Genomic DNA, 27,122 nt, shown 5'->3' on the forward strand with positions numbered 1-27,122 from the left:
ATTTGGAATATTTATATTAGAGAGATGACATCAGAGATGCTTTTCTTCCCTCACAGAGAGGTGCGTGCTACTCTACACTCACAAATTACTTTTTATTAAACTTATCTATCTTAGATATTCATTATGCCAAATAAATTTCCTTGTAGATGTTTTCTAATCATTATTTACTGATAATGTTAGTATATATATATATATATATATATATATATATATATATATATATATATATATATATATATATATATATATATATATATAATATTTCGTGCCCTAAATGGGTGTGAGTTCCCTTGTGGCAGACGATGATACAGATCCTATCACTGGATTAAAAAAAAATACAAATATTGACACTTATAGATTTTTAATTGATAATGAAATAATCCGAATAATAATAATAAAAAGAAAGGAATTCAGAAATACAAAATAAATGGTAGCGTACTCTTCAATTACATAAAAACTGCGATGGAGATATCTTCGCGACTACTGAGTTGCGGGGGAGACCAGAGAATAAATAAATAAATAACAAATATAACCAAAAAGTATGTATAGACCTGAGGACAGTCTCACACGGTGATCTCGAACCAGGTGGTTACGCTAGTCACGTGGAGAAAACCAACAAAAAAGAACGAAAAAATGCGAATATCTATCCACTCAGAACAGTAACTTATCAACAGGAATATCTGAGGAGAATCCAAGAGAGTCTGACTTTAGTAAAATTATTGTTAAAGAAACACTTAATATTACAGGAATGGAGGAGGAGATTATCAGACTGCACGCTCACCTGAGGAGAATCCGAGAGGGTCTGGCTTTGCTTGTGAGGAAATCGGCGGGAAACTAAGGATAAAGGTTTCCAATGGGGAAATTTATTAAGAGTTATAATTTTGTTTTTAGTGGGGGGGGCGACTAGGTTGTGAGTTCAGGGATGAAAAATATGAATAATTAAGTTACTGTTTACTTTATAGTTGTTACTTGAAGAAGTTTAATTCAATGGACTTTTGAAATCAATTGGGGAATTAGTCAAAGTCTGGTATCTCTTCCTGGCTTGCGTAGCAACAGGGGTAAGGCTGCTTACACACGAGCGTTTTTGTACGCGCGTCGAACGCGCGTCGAACGGACGCACAGAACGCGTCATATTTTTTGTACACGCGTTTGCCCCGCGTTCGCGTTTCTCGCCCTGCCTCCAGCCTACGTTCTCCAGCGTACCTTCTTCCGTGTTGTGATAGTCTGCCATTCTAGTCGTCTGAAAATGTTAGTTCATTAATTAATTGTAGTAGGCTACGCGATGTATGCATGCATGTACTATATCAATTCTTTCCAGTAGTATCTATACACATTTACTATAAACAATAAAACTGCTACATCACACCCAAATGCAGTACACACCAGAGTTCTGTCCACATGAGCGGGATGGGATGGGTGACTGGCCTCTCACCTCCAGCTGAAAGTAATGACTGATATGGCAGCAGGACCTGCGTGCGCGCGTAACCGAACGCCCGTGTGCAAGCTCCCATTGAAACGAATACCCGGCAAGGACGCGAGCGTCATTATGAACGCGCGCGTCCTTGCTGGCTCCAGCGTCTGCGCGGCGTTGCTAGCGCGTGCAACGCGTCGTGTGAAAGGTCCCATTGCACTCCATTGAAAGTTAAAACGTCGCGCACCCGAACGCGCGTACGGAAACGCTCGTGTGTAAGCAGCCTAAGAGGACGGCGAAGCAAAGAAGACTTATTAGATTCGTCAACCTCATTGGCGCGGCGTAATTATCTGGGATTTGTTTGAGCTGGCTTAAGACCTTACCATTATAGAATTAATTTTATCGTATTAAGGGCTCCCCATTCTCTGGGATTAGGTGAAAAATTCGCCTCTATAACCTGGCCAAGCAGGAGAAATTACGTTTATTCACGGGGTAAATTTATGATAGAAGTGGTCAATACAGTGACGCTGAGAAGGGGGAAGGGGGGAAAGCAAGGACAAAAGGACACTGAGGAGAGGAGGGGAAGGGGGGCGGGGTTACATGGTACTGAGACTCTGGTCATCCCCGCACATTACATGGGCCTTAGCCTAGGAAAAAAAATAGAAATATACATAATTAATTTTCCAGCACTACAAATATATATATATATATATATATATATATATATATATATATATATATATATATATATATATATATATATATATATATATCCATAATGGATATGAGCCCACACATTTTATTTCTTGAGGGAAATGTTTAGGTTTCTCCTATTGTTTTCCATAAGTTATATTAACGTTTCTTGGCATATGATACCAAATCCCCACTGGTGTTAGGACTTGCTTTCTATTATCCTCTTGTCTTTCGCTCCCAGTGTCACAGTTGTTCCTAAATGTATGATCTGTTGTTTTCTTAAGTGTATACTTTTACATGTCTCAGGCCCAAGTGAACTTCCATCTTCTGTTGAGCTTATGCTGGGGGAGGAAGGTGTAGTGGTCCACAGCCCTGCCACTCTCTTGGGGCTTCCCGTGTCTTCCCAAAAAGTTCCCACGGAGACACACCAGGGATGGTGACAGATGAGGAACCTCAGCAGGAACCTCCATCACCACCAAGGCGACAGAGAATTCAGATGGAATAGCAGAGGTATAATAGAGAGGAGGTAGCATTGCAAATGTTGCAAATGCAAACATACATCAAATTTTTTGTATGAGAAGCACAATTCTTTGGAGCAGTTGAGCAACACTTGATTGCTTTAGCAACACATTTGATACTTTTGTTAGGCTGTGGCAGACTAAGCAAAATAAACATCTAAGCAAGTTTCTTGTAGCCTTTCTATGTATGGGAGTTCCAGAAAAGGGATGAATGACTGAGAATACTGGTTAACTCTTGATTTGGAGAGGTGGACAGAATGGGGGTGAGAAAAAGAAGTCTTGTGCAGCGAGGCCGTGGAAGAAGGGGAGGCATGCAGTTAGCAAGATCAGAAGAGCAGTTGGCATGAAAATACTAGAAGATAGCAAGAGATGCAGCATTGCGGCAATGAGAAAGGAGCTGAAGAGAGTCAGTTAGATGAGAGGAGTTGATAAGGTGAAAAGCTTTTGATTCCACCCTGTCTAGAAAAGCGGTATGAGTGGGACCCGCCCCAGACATGTGAAGCATACTCCATACATGTACGGATACGGCCCTTGTACAGAGTTAGCAGCTGGGGTACGAGAAAAACTGGCAATGACGTCTCAGAACGCCTAACTTCATAGCTGTTTAAGCTAGAGATGAGATATGGAGTTTCCAGTCTCGATTATAAGTAAAGGACAGACCGAGGATGTTTAGTGCAGAAGAGGGGGCCAGTTGAGTGTCCCTGAAGAGGGGATAGTTGTCTGGAAGGTTGTGTCGAGTTGACAGATGGAGGGATAGAGTTTTTGAGGCATTGAACAATACAAAGTTTGCTCTGTCCCAATCAGAAATTTTAGAGAGACCAGAAGTCAGGCGTTCTGTGGTTTCTCTGCGTGAACTGTTTACTTCCTGAAGGATTGGACGTCTATGAAAAGACGTGGAAAAGTGCAGGGTGGTATCATCGGCGTAGGAGTGGACAGGGCAAGAAGTTTGGTTTAGATAATTGACGAATAATAGGGCGTGGGTGACAGGACAGAACCTTGAACACCACTGTTAATAGATTTAGGACTGTCTACCACAGGTGTCTACCAGTGCCCGATTCCGCAAATGGTGTGCTCGATTTCATGTTACACACGTCCCTAACACTCACCACAGCCAGGGACGACCAACAGGGATCCACAGGTCCATTGTCCAGTGAGGGAGTAAGGCAGGGCACCAACTACACTCATAAAGGTCACCGAGAGGGGATAATGAAACACTCGTCACAAAAGTACTTCCTTCTGTATTCACAATAAATAATAGACCACAGTATGTCTTACAGACAGATAAATTCTTTACTGCCACAGAAGAACAACAGGTTTACCTTGCAGTCCAACAGCGTAGCGTACAACAGGGCACAGGTCGGGGAGCAGACTAGCACTAGGCGCCGCCACACACACACACACACACACACACACACACACACACAGTGTCCAGTGACGTAGTGTAATCACAGGAGTGAGTCAGGGAGCGGACCAACGTGGAGTTGTCAGGCAAGGTGGGAGCACTCTCTGCAAGGTCCAGTGACATGGCGTAACCACAAGGGGGGGGGAAGCTGGAGAGCAGACTAGTGCTGGGCAGGAAGTCAGGCAAAGTGAAGGCACACTATCTCTCCCAGCTGGCAGCCACTATCCCTTATGTAGCTTCTGTTCACTGCTGATTGGCCGGCACATTCAGCCACAGCCAACCAGCTCACTCGCAGCCACCTGTGAACCAGACCACCCACGTCGACTACCACCTAGCAGCCTGCAAGCGACAATCACCACCACCACCACCACCACCCAGCAACTTCACAATGTTTACCAGTTTAGTTAGGTTTATTTGTTGGAATGCTAGTAGCGAGAGCAAGGTCATGGCAGCCATCACAACAATAAGAACAGGTGGTAAGAGATGGTATCTGGCTGTATTTTAGCTTTCCCGGCCTAAAGACCCCGCTTTTCCACCAGGTCCTCAACAATGTTGGGGTGGGAGCCGAAAAACAGGAAATAGGACCGCACGACTCAATATTTGCCAGGTTTTGTCCTTAGATTTTTTTGGAATTGCCATATCTAGTCTATTTTGGCCTCCTGCACCCAAAAACTCCGCTTTCCCGCAAGGTCCCCGCGCTTGTTGGGGACAGGGAGGGAGATAATGATGGAAGAGATGAAGGCCCTGTTCTGCATTTTTTACCAAAAATTACAAACGCAAACATCTACAGCCAGTGAATAATAATCATCCAAGAAACATACACTGCAGAATTGCCTCCTCCCCCCCCCAAAAAAAAAAAAAGGTAAAACACACCACAAACACTCACACATCCTCTGCACGTAATAAATAGCAAACAAGCAAACCCAAAAATCAACCTTGCAGGAGGCTCAAATGGTACACAATCTCACATCTCTCTCTCCCTTACCTCTATCTCACCGTGTCTCTCCTATCTCTCACCTGCCAAGCCTTCTCTGATCACCTCCCTCCCTCAGCAAGCCGGCAGGAAGGAAGGGGTGAGAAGAAAACTTGATCAACGTGAGGAACGTGAGCTGTAGGGACAACATGGTCTGGGAGGCACAAATTTCAGCTCTAGGATTTTTTTTTTTTTTATCCCATTGTTTTTTTTTTTTTTGTTATTATTGGTAGATATTATTTACATTTTCTTTTGTTTATTGTACTGTTTCTTGGTATCAAGTTTTCTTACTGCATTTTCTTTTATTATTATTATTACGGTATAATTTTTTGTGTTGTTTTTAGGGCCAAATTATTCTCCTTTTCTTTTAATTGTATTTTTCAAGCTATTATTGATAACTATTTTTCATAATTTTACTTTTTTTTTTTTTTTTTTTTTTTTTAATCAAATTGTACTGAGATGCATTCTTGATGGCCCAAAACTACATAACTAGCTAAGGCAGCGTCTCACAGCGCAAATTTCTCCTAGCAAACTGAGCAGCAAATTACGTCATGCAGCTCATTTTATGCTACCCGGAAGAATGGAAAACAGCTGTGATGCTGGACTTGCTGTAAGGATTTGAAATCAAATGACTGTCGTATTACAAGCTGTACATGTAAATTAGAAATATATTGTCGTACTTTCTGAGAAAAATTTTCACATATAAAACTTATAAAAATGTAATATATGTGCCAGTGTGTGCTTGTGGTTTATTTGTGTGGTGTGTGAAATGATTTATTGTACTTATTTAACAACTGCAGCTGGCGAAATAAGCAATGTGTCATGATGGAGTCCCACAATGAATTTTGCTGGAGTGTGAAAACTTGGCATAAATTAATTGAGTTACAGTAGATCCAGACTATCAATTGGTACTCAGGGTGTTGGCTGTAAGATCTGCTCATGCTGTTGTCACCTCAACCCCGGAGTGACCTGCCATGGCCAGCAGGGCGTGGCGTGTGGAGACAGCCGCACTGCCTGCACGAGTTACCAAGTGGAGCGAAAGATTTAGTGTCCTTGTTCCATAATCATATCGAAAGCCATTCAAAAATAACATACAGTCCCTGTGTGACACCAAACTTGCTGCACTACCAGTTCTCCCCAGCAAAAACGGGCAGCACGTTTGGAGAAATTTGCCGTGTGACGCCGCCTTAAGCCGCTTCACACCCCAACAATTCTACTTGTCTTTGGTGTCTGGAATGATGATGCCGTGTTCGTTTGAGTTGTTTTCACTGCTTTTCATTCTAAAATGCTAATCATGTCTACTTGATATTATATATACATAACAAGATGTATATATGTTTTTACATCACTTTGAAGTCATGATATTTTTGCATTGCATTATGATAGACAATTATAATATATACTTCGTCAGGAACACGAGAGATGCTGTACGAAAACATGCATTTTTTAGTTCAAATGTTTTCAGTTTTTGATGGAAGATTTCCTTGAATGAGTGCATGAAGACATTGGCGCTCGCATCACTTGGAATAATTTCAGCAGAGCTTATTTCTTCAACAAAACAGAACAGCATAATTCTCATGAATCATGTTTCCTATAAATGCCATTTTAAGGTTTAACATTACACATTCTTGGTCACATTTTCTCTAGGGTTTATGAAACGATGCGCGTGATTTGCCTGCCGGTGTAAACTCCACCCATTTTCCTCTAACATAACTGTTTTGCTCAGAGGGCAAACCTATGCAAGGATAGGTTTGCCTCGGGAAGCAAAGCTACTGATACGCAGAAGCAGATGCTCCATGGATAGCATGACTAGTCATGCGGTTTTGGGCCACCAGGAAGGTGCCTTTATTAATCTCTTTGTTGCACTTTTCTTGTATGCAGCAATAAACTCTCTCTCTCTCTCTCTCTCTCTCTCTCTCTCTCTCTCTCTCTCTCTCTCTCTCTCATATAGTGGTTAGGTAAGTCACCACTTTGACTAAGAAAAATCTGCACCATGCTTCACAATGCCTGTAAAGCACAAGAATTTGTATGAACAGCCTCTGACAGAAGGGCTGGGGTGAACACTACTGACAGAAAGGCTGGGGTGAACAGTACTGACAGAAGGGCTGGGGTGAACAGTACTGACAGAAGGGCTGGGGTGAACACTACTGACAGAAAGGCTGGGGTGAACAGTACTGACAGAAGGGCTGGGGTGAACAGTACTGACAGAAGAGCTGCGGTGAACAGTACTGACAGAAGGGCTGGGGTGAACAGTACTGACAGAAGGGCTGGGGTGAACAGTACTGACAGAAGGGCTGGGGTGAACAGTACTGACAGAAGGGCTGGGGTGAACAGTACTGACAGAAGGGCTGGGGTGAACAGTACTGACAGAAGGGCTGGGGTGAACAGTACTGACAGAAGGGCTGGGGTGAACACTACTGACAGAAAGGCTGGGGTGAACAGTACTGACAGAAGGGCTGGGGTGAACAGTACTGACAGAAGGGCTGGGGTGAACAGTACTGACAGAAGGGCTGGGGTGAACAGTACTGACAGAAGGGCTGGGGTGAACAGTACTGACAGAAGGGCTGGGGTGAACAGTACTGACAGAAGGGCTGGGGTGAACACTACTGACAGAAAGGCTGGGGTGAACAGTACTGACAGAAGGGCTGGGGTGAACAGTACTGACAGAAGGGCTGGGGTGAACAGTACTGACAGAAGGGCTGGGGTGAACAGTACTGACAGAAGGGCTGGGGTGAACAGTACTGACAGAAGGGCTGGGGTGAACAGTACTGACAGAAGGGCTGGGGTGAACAGGTCTGCTACATGAGTAACAAAAAGGTGACCAAAAAGTGAGAGGAGTGAGATGGTGTGTTGGCCAGACTAGCAACCTTTGAGGCAACACAATGCACATGATGATAGAATCTCAGGGAAGGATCCACTGTAATGCCAACATCAACAACACAGAAACTTGTATGGAGTGGTTTGCCTCTAATTTGGAAACACAACACTTGAGGAAAGAAACGTGTGGTGGGAGACTGAAGGAGATGGAAACACAACACTTGAGGAAAGAAGAGAACAGGAAGAGGGTGGTTGCAATATATTAATTTCTTCACTAACAGTCTACACAACACCACACATCATTAACAAAACTTTTAAGTTAGTCTTTACCTTAAATACAAAGTTGAAAAGGAACAACTCACAAAAATTAGTCACAGGCACATGATTACTCCCTCACAGCACACAAGGGCACAGCTGCCGCCACAGACACAACACACTGCACACTACTACCGCTGCCACCACCAACACACACTCCCACAGGCATGGGTGTGCCCCCACTGGTCCACACAACACACCACCTCAAAAGTGGATCCTCATGTGGTTGGCAATGTCACATTTTGCCTTGAAACACTTGCCACAAACATCACACTTGAACTTCCTCAAACCAGTGTGTCTGAAGGCATGTCTATTGAGCTCAGAAAGGATAGGAAATCTTTTGCCACACTCCTCACACTCATAATTTCTAAGACCACTGTGTCTCAGGGTGTGTGTGGTAAGGCTAGACTGTTGGGTAAATTTCTTTCCACATTCCAAACACTCATAATTTCTAACACCACTGTGTATCAGGGTGTGTTTGGTGAGGTTAGACTTTATGGTAAATTTCTTTCCACATTCCAGACATTCATAATTTCTAACACCACTGTGTGTCATGGTGTGTCTATGGAGCTCACACTTTGTGGCAAATTTCTTTCCACATTCCAGACACTCATAATTTTTAATACCACTGTGTGTCAGGGTGTGTGTGGTGAGGTGAGACTGTTGGATAAATTTCTTTCCACATTCCAGACACTCATAATTTCTAACACCACTGTGTGTCAGGGTGTGTGTGGTGAGATTATACTTTGTGGCAAATTTCTTCCCACATTGAAGACACTCATAATTTTTAACACCTCTGTGTGTCAGGGTGTGTGCGGTGAGGTGAGACTGCTGGATAAATTTCTTTCCACATTCCAGACACTCATAATTTCTAACACCACTGTGTATCAGGGTGTGTGTGGTGAGCTTATACTTTGAGGCAAATTTCTTCCCACATTGAAGACACTCATAATTTCTAACACCATTGTGTGTCAGGGTGTGTTGCCTAAGCCCTTGCTTGGATCTAAAAGTTTTATCACACTGCTGACACCCAAACTTGCTCTCTCCTGTGTGGACAGAGCTGCCTGCCTCCAGGTTATTTTTGCCACCACGCCTGCACCTCCCTACATCTGAAGCAGACTGCTGCTGCTGCTGCTCACTCATGCTGCTGCCCTGCCTCACCCCTCCACTTTAGCACTGCTGCCAGCACCACACACCACGGCCAGTCCTGCAGGAACCCTTGTGGAAGCCGGCCAGAGGGAGCTACGTCAGAGCTCAGAAGACCACCCGGCATGGACACCTGCAACAACAGTGATGGTGAGGACACTGAGAGCCATGCACTGCCTTGACACACTGCAGGGGCAGCCACCAGCTTCCTGCCTCACTCACACCTGTGCATTGTCTAGTACATCATCATCTTCCACTGCCTTGACACACTGCAGGGGCAGCTGCCTGCTTCCTGCCTTTCTCACACCTGTGCATTGTCTGGTACGTAATCACCTTCCACTGCCTCACACGGTGCCCCAGAACCACTAAAATGTTGAGGCAGGTGGCTGATGCTCTCACATCAGCCACCTGTCATTTGCATGCTGTTGCTGCAGATGAAGTTCTGGACATGGTGAACATTCAGCTGACAGAAATGGTAGTAGCAGCAGCAACAGCAGCAATAGCAGCAGGAAAAAGAGGTGCCAGGAAAGATGAGGACAGAGAGTGAGAGGCACTTGCTATTGGCAGCAGCAGCAGCAGCAGAGATGAAGACAGTGAGAGGCAAACTTGCTGTTGACAGCAGCAGCAGCAGAGATGAAGACAGTGAGAGGCACACTTGCTGTTGACAGCAGCAGCAGCAGAGATGAAGACAGTGAGAGGCACACTTGCTGTTGACAGCAGCAGCAGCAGAGATGAAGACAGAGTGAGAGGCACACTTGCTGTTGACAGCAGCAGCAGCAGCAGCAGAGATAAGACAGAGTGAGAGGCACACTTCCTGTTGACTGCAGCAGCAGCAGCAGCAGCAGAAGCAGGAGATGAAGACAGAGTGAGAGACACACTTGCTGTTGACAGCAGCAGCAGCAGCAACAGGAGACATGAGGACAGAGTGAGAGGCACACTTGCTGTTGACAGCAGCAGCAGCAGCAGTAGGAAACATGAGGACAGAGTGAGAGACACACTTGCTGTTGACAGCAGCAACAGCAGCAGCAGCAGGAGACATGAGGACAGAGTGAGGAGGCAGTAGACACCTGCCGAAACGATAGTTACTCCAAGTGAGGTCTAAAGCACTGTTCATGGGGTGCTGTGAGCTTATCATTAAACCCAGCTGTGACCTCACTGAACATTTCCCTTTGTCTCTCACAACACAAGGGGGCAGTCACAGCCTTCCCTCTAAAGACAACTCTCTTCACACAAAACTACAAGCACCTAATAACACACACACCCTTCACTCAAAAATTTTAAAATCATCATGGCGACTCCTACACCAGCCTCCGAGTCCCCGTCTGGGGAGGGGACCATAAATGTCCGCAGGTCAGACTGCCTTTCTGTTGATGACCCTAAGTGTCTTGACACCCCGTTCAACTTTTTCTTCATTAACTTCTGCAACATTAGCGGTCTAAGATGTAATTTTCAATCTGTAGAACACCACCTCTCCTCTTCTAAACCTCATCTTCTTTTCCTCACTGAAACTCAGGTGTCTGAGGCAACTGACAGTAGCCCCTTTTCTGTTCCCTCCTACTTTCTCTATCCTCATTTTCGATCCAAAGCTGGATGCTGCGTTTATGTGCGCAATGACTTAACCTGCTCTCGTGCCCACGCTCTTGATACTTCCGAGTTTTCCACCATCTGGCTACGACTACAGAGTCACTCTCAAACTAAATTTATCTGTGCTGTATACCTCTCACCTAACTCCTCTGACTATATGAAATTCTTTGACAACTTAACTTCCAAAGTGGAGCACATTCTGACCCTCTTCCCTTTTGCAGAGATCTCCATTCTTGGAGACTTCAATGTTCACCACCAGCTTTGGCTTTCTTCTCCCTTCACTGACCATCCTGGTGAACTAGCCTACAACTTTGCTATCCTCCACGATGTAGAGCAATTGGTGCAACACCCTACTCGTATTCCTGACTGTCTTGGAGATATGCCCAACATTCTTGACCTTTTCCTGACCTCTAATCCTTCTGCTTATGCTGTCACCCTTTCTTCTCCATTGGGCTCCTCTGATCACAATCTCATATCTGTATTTTGTCCTATCGCTCCAATCCCTCCTCAGGATCCCCCTAAGTGAAGGTGCCTCTAACATTTTGCCTCTGCTAGTTTTTTTTTTTTTTTTTTATGAAGGAAGGACACTGGCCAAGGGCATCAAAAATCCAACAAAAGAAATGCCCACTGAAATGCCAGTCCCATAAAAGGGTCAAAGCATTAGTCAAAAATTGATGAATAAGTGTCTTGAAACCTCCTTCTTGAAGGAATTCAAGTCATAGGAAGGTGGAAAAACAGAAGCAGGAAGGGAGTTCCAGAGTTTACCAGATGGGGGGACCCGAGGAGGTATTTTGCTGATTTTCCTTGGAATGACTACTGCTTCCGTGTCAGAGACCCGTCTTTGTGTGCTGAGCGCATAACAGAGGTGATAGTGTCTGGCATGGTGACGTACATTCCTCATTCTTTTTCTTGTCCTAAACCTTCTAAACCTTGGTTTAACACAGCTTGTTCTCGTGCTATACATGATAGAGAGGTAGCCCACAAAAGGTACTTAAGCCTTCCATCACCAGAATCTCATGCACTTTATATTTCTGCCCGGAACCATGCCAAGTCTGTTGTCCAACTAGCCAAAAACTCCTTCATTAACAGAAAGTGTCAAAACCTTTCAAGATCTAACTCCCCTCGTGACTTCTGGCACCTAGCCAAAAATATCTCCAATAACTTTGCTTCTTCTTCTTTCCCTCCTCTATTTCAACCACATGGCACCACTGCTATCACATCTATTTCTAAAGCTGAACTCTTCGCTCAAACCTTTGCTAAAAATTCTACCTTGGACGATTCTGGGCTTGTTCCTCCCTCTCCTCCACCCTCTGACTACTTCATGCCACCTATTAAAATTCTTCGCAATGGTGTTTTCCATGCCCTCGCTGGCCTAAACCCTCGGAAGGCTTATGGACCTGATGGGGTCCCTCCTATTGTTCTCCGAAACTGTGCCTCCATGCTTGCACTTTGCCTAGTCAAACTCTTTCAGCTCTGTCTGTCAACATCAACCTTTCTTTCTTGCTGGAAGTTTGCCTACATTCAACCTGTACCTAAAAAGGGTGACCGTTTTCATCCCTCAAACTACCGTCCTATTGCTTTAATTTCCTGCCTATCTAAAGTTTTTGAATCTATCCTCAACAGGAAGATTCTTAAACATCTATCACTTCACAACCTTCTGTCTGATCGCCAGTATGGGTTCCGTCAAGGCCGCTCTACTGGTGATCTTCTGGCTTTCCTTACTGAGTCTTGGTCATCCTCTTTTAGAGATTTTGGTGAAACTTTTGCTGTTGCCTTGGACATATCAAAAGCTTTTGATAGAGTCTGGCACAAAGCTTTAATTTCCAAACTACCCTCCTACGGCTTCTATTCTTCTCTCTGTAACTTCATCTCAAGTTTCCTTTCTGACTGTTCTATTGCTGCTGTGGTAGACGGTCACTGTTCTTCTCCTAAATCTATTAACAGTGGTGTTCCTCAGGGTTTTGTCCTGTCACCCACTCTCTTCTAATTATTCATTAATGATCTTCTAAACCAAACTTCTTGTCCTATCCACTCCTACGCTGATGATACCACCCTGCACTTTTCCACATCTTTTCATAGACGTCCAACCCTTCAGAGGTAAAACATTTCACGCAGGGAAGCCACAGAATGCTTGACTTCTGATCTTTCTAAAACTTCGGATTGGGGCAGAGCAAACTTGGTGTTGTTTAATGCCTCAAAAACTCAATTCCTCTATCTATTAACTTGACACAACCTTCCAGACAACTATCCCCTCTTCTTCAATGACACTCAACTGTCCCCCTCTTCTACACTGAACATCCTCGGTCTGTCCTTTACTTATAATCTGAACTGGAAACTTCACATCTCATCTCTAGCTAAAACAGCTTCTATGAAGTCAGGCGTTCTGAGACATCTCTGCCAATTTTTCTCACTCCCCCAGTTGCTAACTCTGTACAAGGGCCTTATCTGTCCATGTATGGAGTATGCTTCACATGTCTGGGGGAGGTTCCACTTATACTGCTCTTCTAGACAGGATGGAATCAAAAGCTTTTCATCTCATCAACTCCTCTCCTCTAACTGACTGTCTTCAGCCTCTCTCACAGCCGCAATGTTGCATCTCTAGCTGTCTTCTACCGCTATTTTCATGCTAACTGCTCTTCTGATCTTGCTAACTGCATGCCTCCCCTCCTCCTGCGGCCTCGCTGCACAACACTTTCTTCTTTCTCTTACCCCTATTCTCTCCACTTCTCTAATGCAAGAGTTAACCAGTATTCTCAATCATTCATCCTTTCTCTGGAACTCCCTGCCTGCTTCTGTATTTCCACCTTCCTATGACTTGAATTCCTTCAAGAGAATTTCAAGACACACACTTGCTGTTGACAGCAACAACAGCAGCAGCAGCAGCAGGAGACATGAGGACAGAGTGAGACACACACTTGCTGTTGACAGCAGCAGCAGCAGCAGCAGCAGGAAACATGAGGACAGAGTGAGACACACACTTGCTGTTGGCAGCAGCAGCAGCAGCAGCAGCAGGAAACATGAGGACAGAGTGAGACACACACTTGCTGTTGACAGCAGCAGCACCAGGAAACATGAGGACAGTGAGAGACACACTTGCTGTTGACAGCAGCAGCAGCAGCAGCAGCAGGAAACATGAGGACAGAGTGAGACACACACTTGCTGTTGGCAGCAGCAGCAGCAGCAGCAGCAGGAAACATGAGGACAGAGTGAGACACACACTTGCTGTTGGCAGCAGCAGCAGCAGCAGCAGCAGCAGCAGGAAACATGAGGACAGTGAGACACACACTTGCTGTTGGCAGCAGAACAGTTAAAGGACAACCTTGTGGAACTTGACCCTAATGTCAACAGATTCTTTACTGCCTTAGGCTGCTTGAACAGCGCACTAGAGCCTTACAATGAACTGTAAGGCACAGACAACAAGCAGCAGGCACTGATTACCCACCACTGCTCCCCCTAGACCAGCAGCAGGCAAGCCTCACCTGCCTCACTGCAAGTGGAGAACCCACAAACTGAAAGGGTCTCAGCTGTGCCAGACGATGACACTGTGGTGCCAAATTGTGACTGGTGTTTTGGGAGTGACGACGAGGGAGAAGCTGGTGCCACAGTGCCCAACTCAGCCTGACTGAGGTGGTGGTGCTTTCTTCATATAAAGTGTTAAGCCAGCTCATGAGTGTGTTGGTGCTGTGTTTTCCTTAATGAGAGTGTTGAGGCAGCTCATGAGTGTGTTGGTGCTGTGTTTTCCTTAGTGAGTGTTGAGGCAGCTCATGAGTGTGTTGGTGCTGTGTTTTCCTTAGTGAGTGTTAAGGCAGCTCATGAGTGTGTTGGTGCTGTGTTTTCCTTAGTGAGTGTTAAGGCAGCTCATGAGTGTGTTGATTGGTGACCTGGTGCCCTGAAGCTGTACAAGAGTGAAGGGTCAAGGTAAGTCATGCAAACTTTATTTGTTGTGCCATCACTGCCATGTGCCAACCATTACTAATACTATAGCTTATTTATCACTGTTTATTGCAAACATAATGCCACGCTGATAAAGGAAGTGCTTTAGTTACAGTGCTTGCCTGAGTGGTGGAGGTTTAGGTGGAACAAGGGTTCAAGTTGGGGTGCTCTGAAACTGTTTGAATTTTGACCACAAGACATCTTCATTTTTTTAGCATTATGCAGCGCTGCTGTGCATGACATGGTGCATGACGGTGCAGATTTCCCGTGTCACGTGCACCGCCTCTTTGGTGTGTCATGCCAATTCTTGGTAGTTTTTCTGTTATAATTTTTCCATGGCAAGGTGGAGGAGGATTTAGGATAAGTCTAGTGGTGAAGAGAATGGAAGAAAAAGCCAATGATAAAAAGCAGCTTGAGTGGAAGAGACAGCCAATCTGAGGAGGCCGAGTCAGGTGGAGGAAGGCGAGGAAAGGGAGGGGCCTGACATGGGGAGTGGAAGAGACAGCCAGTCAGAGGAGGCTGAGTCAGGTGGAGGAAGGTGAGGAAAGGAAGGGTCTTGACATGGGGAGTGGAAGAGCCCGCCAGTCAGAGGAAGCTGAGTCAGGTGGAGGAAGGCGAGGAAAGGAAGGGGCCTGATGCAGGGAGTGGAAGAGACAGCCAGTCAGAGGAGGCCGAGTCAGGTGGAGGAAGGCGAGGAAAGGTAGGGGCTTGACATGGGGAGTGGAAGAGACCACCAGTCAGAGGAGGCCAAGTAAGGTGGAGGAAGGCAAGGAAAGGAAGGTGCTTGACGTGGTGAGTGGAAGAGACACCCAGTCAGAGGAGGCCGAGTCAGGTGGAGGAAGGCAAGGAAAGGGAGGGGCCTGACATGGGGAGTGGAAGAGACAGCCAGTCAGAGGAGGCTGAGTCAGGTGGAGGAAGGGGCCTGACATGGGGAGTGGAAGAGACCGCCAGTCAGAGGAGGCTGAGTCAGGCAGAGGAAGGCAAGGAAAGGAAGGGGCCTGACATGGGACATGACTGTATCACCACAATTGTATCTTTTTTCATAATTAAAGTTTAATATTGTAAGTTTTATTCAGACTTTTGTAAGATCTTGATTTCTGTTTTTTAATATTCTGTTTGTCATTGGTTGTTCTTCCTTCTAAGAACTCAGTTAATTGTTGTCCAATCCAAGGCATACCTACAGTTTCTGAGACAAACACACTCTTTTCTGTGCAAAGTTTGATGCTTTTTATTAATGGGGAAAAAGAAAAAAAGGCAATATTGCCCTCTCCCCTACCCACAGTAACCTAACCTAAACTAGCTGGACACACCTCCCCTTGAGGGCTCTAACCTAACCTAGCATTACCTAATCTAACATTACCTAACCTAATCTTAGACTTAAAAAATTTCCCAAATTTGACCTATTTTGGCATTCCCCACCCTCAAACCCTGCTTTTCCACCGTGTCCCCAAGCTTGCTACTCCTTTAGAGGGGCGGGAATAGAATATTGAGGGAGCTGCTATTGGTAAGGTTTACCTTGGGCCAATTTTCAGTTTCAGGACAACTATGTTTTGTTTTTTTATATTTTCACCTATTACTGAGCAAAATTTATACTTTTGAAAAACAAGAATATCGACCTCAAGTACACACCTGTTGGTAAATATCGTTGAGTCAGAGTAAGACGTTCAGCAGGAGTAACTGCTTGGCGCACGTTTGTCTTCCTTCTTGATAAGAGGGGTGACCAGGGCCAAAAGATCTTGGAACTGCTGCTGGTTCAATCTTGTCCGCTGCGTGAGCGTAACTTGGTCCTCTTCTCGCAGCTCCCTCAGCAATCTTAGTGACACTCCCTTCTGTCCTTCTCTGGAGCCACTGACGACTCCAGCGACACTTCCTCCTTCTTCTTTGCTTGATCTTCGCTAGGTAAGCCGCCGCTAAGCACAACACAACGTCTTCCTGTTCTTGTTGGGGATTTGGCGGGCTTGCAGGCTGTGGTGGTTGTTGTGTAGGGCCGCGAAGATCCTGTAAAGTTGAGTCTTGGTGGAGTCGTATGTGCATGGAAAGCGCGGCAGTTTTTACCTCTCTCATCAGATAAAGTCTTTTATTCAGAGAATTTTCATCCCCATATATATGCCTTGGAAATTTATTATAACGCCACTAGGTACCAAAAATAATCAGGGCGCTGCTGCGGCTTAATTTCATATTTACCACGCGGGCGGGGAGGGGGGGGGATGGTACTGTTTATAAACAAACATAATCCCTGACTCACAGGATTCTATGGCCTCTCTTCTCTTCTCGCTTCCTTAAGACTTCATTACTTCTATGAATAACGTCCATAACGTCTAGTAAAGGCTCGTCAGCGAGCTCTTCTGCTAAGATCACTATAGATGGTACTTTTTGTGAACTCTAGCTAATCCACTGTGTGTGTGTGTGTGTGTGTGTATATATATATATATATATATATATATATATATATATATATATATATATATATATATATATATATATATATATATATGTGTGTGTGTGTGTGTGTGTGTGTGTGTGTGTGTGTGTGTAAGCTTACGTAAACCTCTTTGGAACGCGCCCTACGTTAGGATGGGTTTAGTTAGGTTGCTAGCAGCAAGAGCAAGATTAAGAACATGGCGCCTATCACTACAATAAAGATAGCAGAGTCTCCCTTTTAATTTTGGTGGCAAGAGGCGATATTTGGCTCTATTTTAGTTTTTTTTTTTTTTTTCCCACCCGAAAACCCCACTTTCCCACCAGGTCCCTAAGACTGTAGGGTGTAAGAGTAAAAAAAATGATAGAAAATACAGCCGCGCGAGCGTTCTGTAGTATGGGGTGGAAAAAAAAAAAAATCCGACGGGAACAGCAAATTCAAAACACTGAAATCTACCAGAAGAAAAAAAAAAAAAAAAAAAAAAAAATCGCCTCGCAAGTTGAGACGGACAAGAAAGTAAACATTTACCATCCTATGAGGGCATCATTCAGGAAGGCACAGGTGAAGCGAATGACAGCGTATCGTGGGCAGGTCGCGTGTCTTGTTGCCTTGTGTTGGTGAAGTCTTTTGTTATTGTCAGGTACAGCTCGACTCCTGCGCCAAAACGAAGACGAACCAGACACTGCTACTAGAACTCGGCAACGTCCGTGTTTATTCATTTATTTTCTTTTAGATGCAAGAATACCACTGGCCAAGGGCAACAACAACAAAATATTAAAAAGGCCCACTTGATGCCAGGTTCTACAGGGAATTCCAAATAGAAAAATCAAATAATGAAGGTTAGGGCCTGTTCACACGAGATTTCTGTATTATTAACATGAAAAAAAAACACTCTTTAAGGCTCTACTTGAAGAGACACAGGTTTTTGAGCGTTTATCTTTATATTTCTTACGGCATATTAACAACGTTTCTACATTATTATCAGGAGAAACACTCATGAGAACCCTGCTAACCCTCTTGGTACTCTTTGGAAATAGTAGCGTTGATAGAGCAGAACGAGTCATAGCTATCATCTGTGACCTTTGAAAATATACTGACCTGCTGATGACAACAAAACATTTCGATGCTACAAGTGTAGGTATAGCCGAGGCCTGTATTACGTTGTTATGTCACCGCTCCAACCCGTTTGGAACCCTCACCGTGTCAGTGTTGATATTCACTCACTGCATCAGCCCAAGAGGGACTGGCCCCCTCATGTGCTGCAAGACATGTTCATGACTAAATTGTGCAAGTACCCCCACGTTCAGGCAATTCATGTTTATTGTGATGGTTCAGTCAATGGCAGCAGGTCCGGATGTGGGCTGTTCATCCGCGACTACATTTCTGCCAATCACCACACTGACACAGGTTTCCAGGCGGCTCCCTGCACACATGTCCTCCACTAGGGCAGAACTGTATGCTGTTCTGGAGGCGCTCCATATTGTGGCGCCTCTCCGTAAGGATGTATTCTTCTTTGTTGACAGTCAGGCTGCACTGTATGCTTTCCAGTCTACCTCCCCCATGGACTGTGATCTAGTTAATAAATGTCTTGATCTCATCCACGCCCTAGAAGGTGCTGGTGCCACGGTCCACTTCACCTGGATAGCCTCTCATGTGGGTATCCCGCTTAATGAAGAGGCAGACCGCCTTGCTCAATGTGCCCTTCAGGACGACACAGTGGACCCTGGCGCTGAGTACACTCTGGGCTATGTTAAGAGTAGCATGAAGGACTTTGTACATAGTAGCATTAGTGATCAGTTGGAGCTTTGTTGCCATAGGGGCAGTGGCAGTAGTCTTCACTATGTACGTGTCTCCCAGAGCTGTGCTTACACCTATGGGAGACACACTGCATCACATGATAGGGTGGCAATGAGGCTCAGATTAGGCTATAAATACTTTTGGGAAGTCAGTGCTTCTCCTGGCGTGTGCTGTGTGCTGTGTGCTGCACCAAGGGGACACACTCTGCGTAATTATGTCACGGAATGTCCTCTCATTGCTACATTTAGGCTGCAAGGTCAACATGACTTGTATACCCTTATTGACCATTTCGTAGACTCAGCCACTCTCAGGGATATACTCAGGGAATATCCTACGTTTGCTCCCAGACTGTAGGATATTTATGCAATAAGGTGTGCAATATCTGTATTTATTTATTTACTTATATTCTTGTAATGTATACTATATTTTTATATTTTTGATACTCTACCCTTAACTCTTTGCCCAGGGGATGGGCGGCAAGGTCTGTCCTCCTCCTTTGTTGTATTTCGTTATCAGTGGAACAATAAATGTATCAATCAATCAATCAATCAATCAGCATTTCAATGTACAGTGGTGATAGACAAATACAGTATACTCATATTCTTCAAGAAGCCTGCCTGTCTCCTTCCTCGGTCTTCATTTCAAACTGTAATGATTGCTACTCTCTCTCTCTCTCTGGCAAGCCCCGGCCTTCTTTCAGTTCGAGAGAGAGAGAGAGAGAGAGAAACAATATCCCCACACAGACCACAGCCAACATCACATCTGCTGGACACCTGCCTCACAAATTCAATAAGGTACAATAGAAAATTGCCTCTTACTTTACTTCCTTCACGCCTCATATGTAGTAAAAACATTTTTTTCCTCTCCTCTCATGTGGCTACTCGAGGAATGACAGGAAAAAGAGAAAAGGTCAAGGATAAGTTTACAAGCTGAACCTTCACATGACGGCCCGCTAGGCTGGCTCCACAGGTGTTGCCAGCTTAACGGGTATTACTGTAAATTTTATTTTATTTTATTAATCTACTGTAGCGTGGATCTTTGTACTTCATCGGGTGCTTTATTAGATCGTTAGATGGTTAGGTGCTTATAATATTTTGTTTTGTTGGCAATAATAATTGTGTTGTTGATATAATTATGTGCGCCATGTTTTCAAAGTGATCTGGGTTTTTAAGGATTTTTTTTATGGTTTTAGTGACATTAGCAAGATTTTTACGTAGTACATTACTAACAGGAGAAACACTTTTAAAAGAGAAGATAACTCAAATTTATGGGACAGCTAGGAAGAAGAATGAACTACTCAGTATAACAGAAAAAAAGAAAAAAAAATAGAAGGAAGAAAGTGAGAGGAAGAGACAAACTGATACACAGAATCATCGAAAAAAACAACCTGCTGGCCTCCAGACCTTCAGAACTTATTACACGACTGAAAACTCAAGACGGTGGAGGCACATGATCGCCCCAAGCCCCTGGGCACGGGAATTTGGTAATGAGACCAGATTTTTTTTTTTTTTAGTTAAAAGCGGGACATTATATATATATATATATATATATATATATATATATATATATATATATATATATATATATATATATATATATATTATTCATACCTTTGAGTGCCCTGCGTAAACTGAGTGTAGTGACTTCAGCTTGCTTGCAGTATGTATCTGAGGCGAGCTAGAAAGAAATAAAACTTAAACATTATTATGTGATTTTCAGATACAGTCAACGCATAACACTTATGATTACTGATAACTTGCTGGAATCGACGGGAACTGTTGTAAGTTTTAGTGACCAGCTATTATTTCAAGCGAACAAATGCGCGCAGCCAGACGTATGTCTCATTTACTCCCAGCCACGGCAACGCACGGACCTGCATGGACCTCCTCTTAAGGATACTAATCTAACGTAGCATTACCTAACCTAACTTAAATTATGTGTAGCACTACCTAACATAACCGGCGGGTTTCGCTCCTGTTCGATCCCCCCACTTAATGACACTAATATAACCTAGTATTGCCTAACTTAACCTAAGTTACGTGCAGCAGTGCCTAACCTAACTTAACCTAAAAGGCATGTAGCATTAACTAATCTAACCGGGGGCCTTAGCTCTTGCTGCACCCCGTTAAGGACACTAATCTAACCTAGCATTATCTAACCTCAATGATGAGTAGCAATACCTAACCTAATATTACCTAACCTAAATGGCATACCTACTATTGCTGCTGTTGAATAGTGTCAACTGAAGTCCGTGCGTTGCCGTGGCCAGGAGTGAATGCGTCGCACGTCTGGCAGTAAAAATAAAGATGCGCACGCGCTTGGTCACATGAAACTGATGGTCACTAGAACCGGCGGGACAACTATAATACCAGGCTCACCTCTCTCTCTCTCTCTCTCTCTCTCTCTCTCTCTCTCTCTCTCTCTCTCGAGTACACTACAAAGTTCATAAACAGCTAATGAAATTGTAAAATTTGATAAGATTATCAGTTTTGCATCTGAAATGGGACGACAACGAAAAAGCGGGATAAACAAAAAAAAGAAAAAAAGATATTTTGCCACAAGTGGGACAGACGTTGAAAAGCGGGACTATCCCGGCTTAAAGCAGGACTGTAGTTGCCTTAGGTAAAGGCAGAGGTTGTTTTTAATGACACATTAACAATATTTCTACATTAAGGGAAAAAAACTTTTAAAAGACTATTTAAAGTGATACGGGTTTTTAAAAGATATTTTTATGGTTAATGACAGATTAACAAAATTTCTACATTATCATCAGTAGAACCGCTCTCTTAAATGGTTTTGTAATTGAAGTGACGAGACTTTGCACGATACTGCATTAAATGCAACAACTTCAGCAAGTTCAGTGTATCTCGAGACCTGGCAGCAAGAGGATGTACACACGTCTCTGTGGCAGGACAGGAAAGATGGTCTGTGTGTGTCTGCTGCCTTGAATGAAGGAATGTTTGTTATAAAAAGGTACGTTATGAATTATTGTGGATTTGGGAGTTATTGATAGATGTTTTTCTCTCTCTCTCTCTCTCTCTCTCTCTCTCTCTCTCTCTCTCTCTCTCTCTCTCTCTCTCTCTCTCTCTCTCTCTTCTGTATATTTTTTTATATTCTTTATTGTGCTTATTTCTTCTTATTTCTCTTCTTCCTCACCCTTGTTTTTTTTCTTTTTCTTCTGTTTCTTCGGCTTCCTGTCTTTCTTTTCTTTTCTGTCTTTATTCTTTTCTTTCTGTCCTTATTCTTTTTTTTTCTTCTTCGTCTTCTTCTTCATTGTTCCTCTTCATCTTTTGTTTCCTCCTCCTCATCATCATCGTCATCATCATCATCTTCAAAACACCAATAAGTATATTTTGCAAGTAGATATAAGAATGAGGTAGTAGTAGTAGAGAGAGAGAGAGAGAGAGAGAGAGAGAGAGAGAGAGAGAGAGAGAGAGAGAGAGAGAGAGCACAATACACGCCCTGCTGATCCTCCAATTGTCTAATCCTTTATTTGAATCCCACTCACTTGTCATGTGCTTCGTCACTCAGAGGGATCCAATGTTATTTGTTAAAGAATATATTATTATTATTATTATTATTATTATTATTATTATTATTATTATTATTATTATTATTATTATTATTACTACTGTATGAGTAACGTATGTCGTATCACACACACACACACACACACACACACCACACCACACACACACACACACACAGAGAGAGAGAGAGAGAGAGAGAGAGCTGTAAGGCTTCTTCGTGATTCAGTCTTACTTTCGATGACTTAACGTCTGCCTGTCAAAGGGAGAAGACTCTCTCTCTCTCTCTCTCTCTCTCTCTACCCGTCCAGTGTAACATGATGCTTCACACACACACACACACACACACACACACACACAGAGAGAGAGAGAGAGAGAGAGAGAGAGAGAGAGAGAGAGAGAGAGAGAGAGAGAGAGAGAGAGAGAGAGAATACTGGAGTTAAGATGATGAAGAGGAGGAGGAGGAAAGAGAGAAACTGTTTGATTTCTTTATTTATTTATTTACTATGATAATGTTAAAAGTGCATCGCAAAAATGCGATATAGAACCTTTATATTTCTTCAAGTTGCATCTCTCTCTCTCTCTCTCTCTCTCTCTCTCTCTCTCTCTCTCTCTCTCCTCTCTCTCTCTCTCTCTCTCTCTCTCTCTCTTACACACACACACACACACACACACACACACACACACACCTTACGTTAAAAAATAAGAATGGCATTTTCATATTCAGATGAAGGAATGATAAAAAAAAAAAATTATTTCCATGATAAGACCAAGATTGGAATATGCAGCAGTGGTGTGGTCTCCTCATATAAAGAGTAATATTATAAAATTAGAAAGAGTACAAAGAACAGTCACTAAGATGGTTCCGGAGTTGAGTAAGTCGACCTATGAAGAGAGATTAAGAATGTTGGAAATTCCTACCCTTGAAAATAGTGGAGAGAGAGAGAGAGAGAGAGAGAGAGAGAGAGAGAGAGAGAGAGAGAGAGAGAGAGAGGTTTGATACACATCTATAGAGTGATAAGTGGTATGGAAAATGTGGACAAAGGATGTTTTATAACTTTAGACACAGAGTACGAGGGGACACAGTAAGAAGTTGAAGAAAGTTAACTGTAGAAGAGACATCAAGAAGTATAGTTTTCCTCACAGAAGTGTGAACAAATGGAATGAACTCAGTGAACACGTTGTCAATGCTGTAACTGTCCTTGCTTGTAAGACCAAACTGGATAGATACAGAGACGGGATACTGTGACATTACTCCCTCCCGTAAACCACAACTGGCTAAACACACACACTCTCTCTCTCTCTCTCTCTCTCTCTCTCTCTCTCTCTCTCTCTCTCTCTCTCTCTCTCTCTCTCTCTCTCTCTCTCTCTCTCTCTCTCTCTCTCTCTCTCTCTCTCTCTCAAATCTGGAATAGTTTCCCTTACAAATTTCTAGTTTTCTTTTTCTTTGTTATGTTCCTGCAATTCTTCCGTCCCTTAGGAGATCAAGAAGCCCTTTTAAAAAACATTATTTTACCCATTCTGGGACACGTTGGGACCCTTAGATGCCCTGAACTGGACCAAAAGAAAACAAAAAACCTTAAAAATCTCTCTGTATGATTCAAATTGAGTCAAAAATACATGAAATCAGGGAACATGACATGAGGAAAGCAACGAGCGGTCCTCAATCAGACAGGACTCGGGAACTGAGGGGGAAAGAGAGAGGAAGACGTGAAGAGAATTATCTGCTTATTTCTGCTTCTACTGCCTCACCTGCTGTCCTTCCACCCTCCTGCTGAAGATGGTACTAAGGGGCTAGGCGCAAGGGTTCGGGAGAGCCTGGGAGAGGAGGGAGAGAGACACAGGAAGAGTTTAATTAATTGCGAGATGTCACGGGACCAAGGAGTGTTTTGGTCTCTACAGAGTGTATAAAGTGCTATGCTGCGGTTATGGTGTTTGATTTGATGGTTTAAGGGATGTTTAGGTGTTTGTGGAGGCTCTTGGTTTGTGTGTGTGCGTGTACAAGTGTTTAGGTATGTTCATTGTTTTTATTTATTTTTTTTTATTTCGACCGAGCCTGTGTTGACGGTGGCCTTGTTACCTAAATCCCTGAGGACACTTCATGACCTCTGCCAGATCCCCTCTTAATATTGTCTCAGTACTACTACTACTACTACTACTACAACAAATACTACTACTACTACAACAACAACAACAACAAATACTACTACTACTACTACTAGTTTTGTTTGTGGCGGTCTTGTAACCTACATCCCTTAGGACACTTCAGGACCTCCGCCACATCCCCTGTTAATTTTGTCTGATAACTACTACTACTACTACTACTACTACTACTACTACTACTACTACTACTACTACTACTACTACAACTGTTAATACTTTCTCACTCTTTTTCATCTACTACTACTACTACTACTACTACAACAACCACTTCTACCACCACTACCACAGTGTCATTTTTCAGGTTTCATCCTCCAGCCAGCCCATCCGTCATGGAATCTAGGCCCCTGACACGGCATGGGGCCATGACAGGTGGCACAACCTCTAACAGCAGGCACCCCAATTACCAGGCACTGTCCCAGCCCTCTCACTCCTCGGTAAGGACACGCACACTCTCTCTCTCTCTCTCTCTCTCTCTCTCCTCTCTCTCTCTCTCTCTCTCTCTCTCTCTCTCTCTCTCTCTCTCTCTCTCTCTCTCTCACACATACACTTGCTCTCACACACTCCAAATACAGGGGATTCACACTCACTCACTCACTCTCCCTCCCAGAAAGCACTCTACCTGGCTCTCATTCACTCACTCACTCAGTCATTCACTCTCCCAGCCAGAAGACACTCTTTCTTACTCTCAGTCGCTCATTTGATTATTAGGCTACAACTGTCAGCTTTCACTGTGTTTGTTCTTAACCTGTACACCAGCACCACTTAGTCTGCTGAGGGCCTACTGACAGCTATGTCTGACACCATATTCTTCCTTTATCATCATTTGTTTCCAGACTGGACACATGATAGCTCTTTGTCTGTATTTGAAAAAGAGAGAGAGAGAGAGCATCATCTGACTCACGCCACGCCCAGCCACAGCCACAGCTTGGCATTCAAAGGGCGGGAGGGCAAAAGTTATGATGAGTACATTCCTCGTCGTGCCACGGCCAAACCATTCACTCATAAACTTGAGGTGTGGTGCTTATTGAAGAGAAAGGATAGAGGAGTCTGCTGCTGTCAAGTTCTGCCTGGTGGCTGCGTGTACAGCTGCACAATTAGGAGGTGAAAATGAACACTATGGCAAAAATGAGAAGCAGCAACTTAGCCAGTGTACCCACACACCACAGTGAAGGAAGCCTTGCCACCAGTCAGCAGTGTTGGCACTGTGCCTCACTAGTGTGGAGAGCCAGTCTACCCACGTGCTGCGGTGATGGAAGTCTTGCCACCAGTCAGCAGTGCTGGCACTGTGCCTGACTGGTGCTGCTCCACTCCCTGAATGCACTGCTGGACTCTGTCTGTTGGTGAGTCGGTGAGGCTGAGTCCTCCGGGGATGAGTGTGAGCCAACCCAGAATGAACTGGCTAAGGGTGAAGCCTGTGGTGGTGTGATGATGTGGGCGCCACACACAGCGGTGTTGGTGGCTTGGGGCAATTACTGCCGTCACGCCGTGCTGCGTGTGGCAGGAATTTATCTGGGCACAAAATTCTCAAGGAACTGTCTGGTGTGACTGCCCTTTGCTTTCTGTGGAGGTGGGCAAGTTGTGATCAGGAAGAAGTGAAGAGGAAGAAGGCAGCCTGCTGGTTGCTCTAGTAGCAGGCTGCCTGTGTGTGTTCCTGTTCAGAGTCTGCCACAGTGAGCTGAGTGCAGCCTGCCTCTGTCTTGCACCCTGTGAGTGTGACACACACATTTCAAGGTGTAAACACAGGTGTTTCTGAGCCTTGGATGTGGTGCGTCCAGCATTCGTGGACTTTGGCTTTTGGTGGGGAGGCTTGGAACACATGCTGCATGCACCTGCACCTCACTTGCATGTTATGGTTGGATCAGGTGCCTGAACACCTGTTGGGTAGGTGGTGCCTCCACGTTTGATGCCAGGCACAGGTTGTGAGGTGCTTGGCTGGGAGGTGCACCAGCCCTGCACCACTGGGCACCCAGTGGCACTCAGGCTGGAGACTTATTGGGATTTGTGGCTGAGTTGTCTGTGTGGAATGGAGAGCTGGCTGATGAGTGGAGCAGCTGTACCTGAGCTGGATGGTCTTGGTGTGTGGCAGCAAATACTGGGCTGGGGGTTGGGATGCCAGTCAGCCTGGGTCCCTGCTGAAGAGCCCACTCCTTGAGGTGGGTTCTTGGGTTTCATTTGACGGCAGGTGACCATCACCATCATCACCATTCTGCTGCAGTGTGCGATAACTCTATGCAGTTGTGTGGTGATTCGCTGTGCACTGGGAAAAAAGGACATTTGTTCCTACACCTGTTACTTCTGCTTTCTAAGGAATTTTCTGTGTTTTAATGCATGTGACATGTATATAAGTGTGCATGTCCTATTACAGCAAGATTTGTATATTGTGGTATGGAAAGAAATGAACCAATAAAAGATGCAAAAACTTAA

At 44.3% G+C, this 27,122-nt stretch overlaps 2 protein-coding genes across 6 annotated transcripts in view; one reads left to right on the forward strand and one right to left on the reverse strand.

Annotated features, from left to right (window-relative positions):
• Positions 1-8,058: 8,058 nt before the first annotated feature.
• Positions 8,059-21,305, reverse strand: LOC135095527 (zinc finger protein 708-like). Of its 3 annotated transcripts, XM_063996404.1 has the most exons (4): positions 21,222-21,305; positions 20,619-20,685; positions 16,422-16,790; positions 8,059-9,408 (listed from the first exon to the last, which is right to left on the reverse strand). In XM_063996404.1, exon 4 carries the CDS (start codon positions 9,270-9,272, stop codon positions 8,334-8,336), a length of 939 nt encoding a protein of 312 aa, XP_063852474.1. In that variant the 5' UTR covers positions 9,273-9,408; positions 16,422-16,790; positions 20,619-20,685; positions 21,222-21,305; the 3' UTR covers positions 8,059-8,333. The 3 variants fall into 3 exon arrangements, with proteins under 3 accessions (XP_063852474.1, XP_063852475.1, XP_063852473.1); XM_063996405.1 differs by lacking the exon at positions 16,422-16,790 and having other exon boundaries at positions 21,222-21,302; XM_063996403.1 differs by lacking the exons at positions 20,619-20,685; positions 21,222-21,305 and having other exon boundaries at positions 16,422-17,170.
• Positions 21,306-21,844: 539 nt separating this feature from the next.
• LOC135095525 (H(+)/Cl(-) exchange transporter 3-like) overlaps positions 21,845-27,122 on the forward strand; it is a 41,514-nt gene continuing 36,236 nt past the window's right edge. For 2 of the 3 annotated variants that reach the window (XM_063996400.1, XM_063996402.1), the window contains exons 1-2: positions 24,173-24,318; positions 25,000-25,132. The gene's annotated coding sequence lies outside the window, so the exon portion shown is untranslated. Of the gene's footprint in view, positions 21,982-24,172; positions 24,319-24,999; positions 25,133-27,122 lie in introns of those variants that run through there. The other variant, XM_063996401.1, reaches the window with a different exon arrangement.

Source organism: Scylla paramamosain, chromosome 49, assembly GCF_035594125.1.
Source record: "Scylla paramamosain isolate STU-SP2022 chromosome 49, ASM3559412v1, whole genome shotgun sequence".
Lineage (NCBI taxonomy): Eukaryota > Metazoa > Arthropoda > Malacostraca > Decapoda > Portunidae > Scylla > Scylla paramamosain.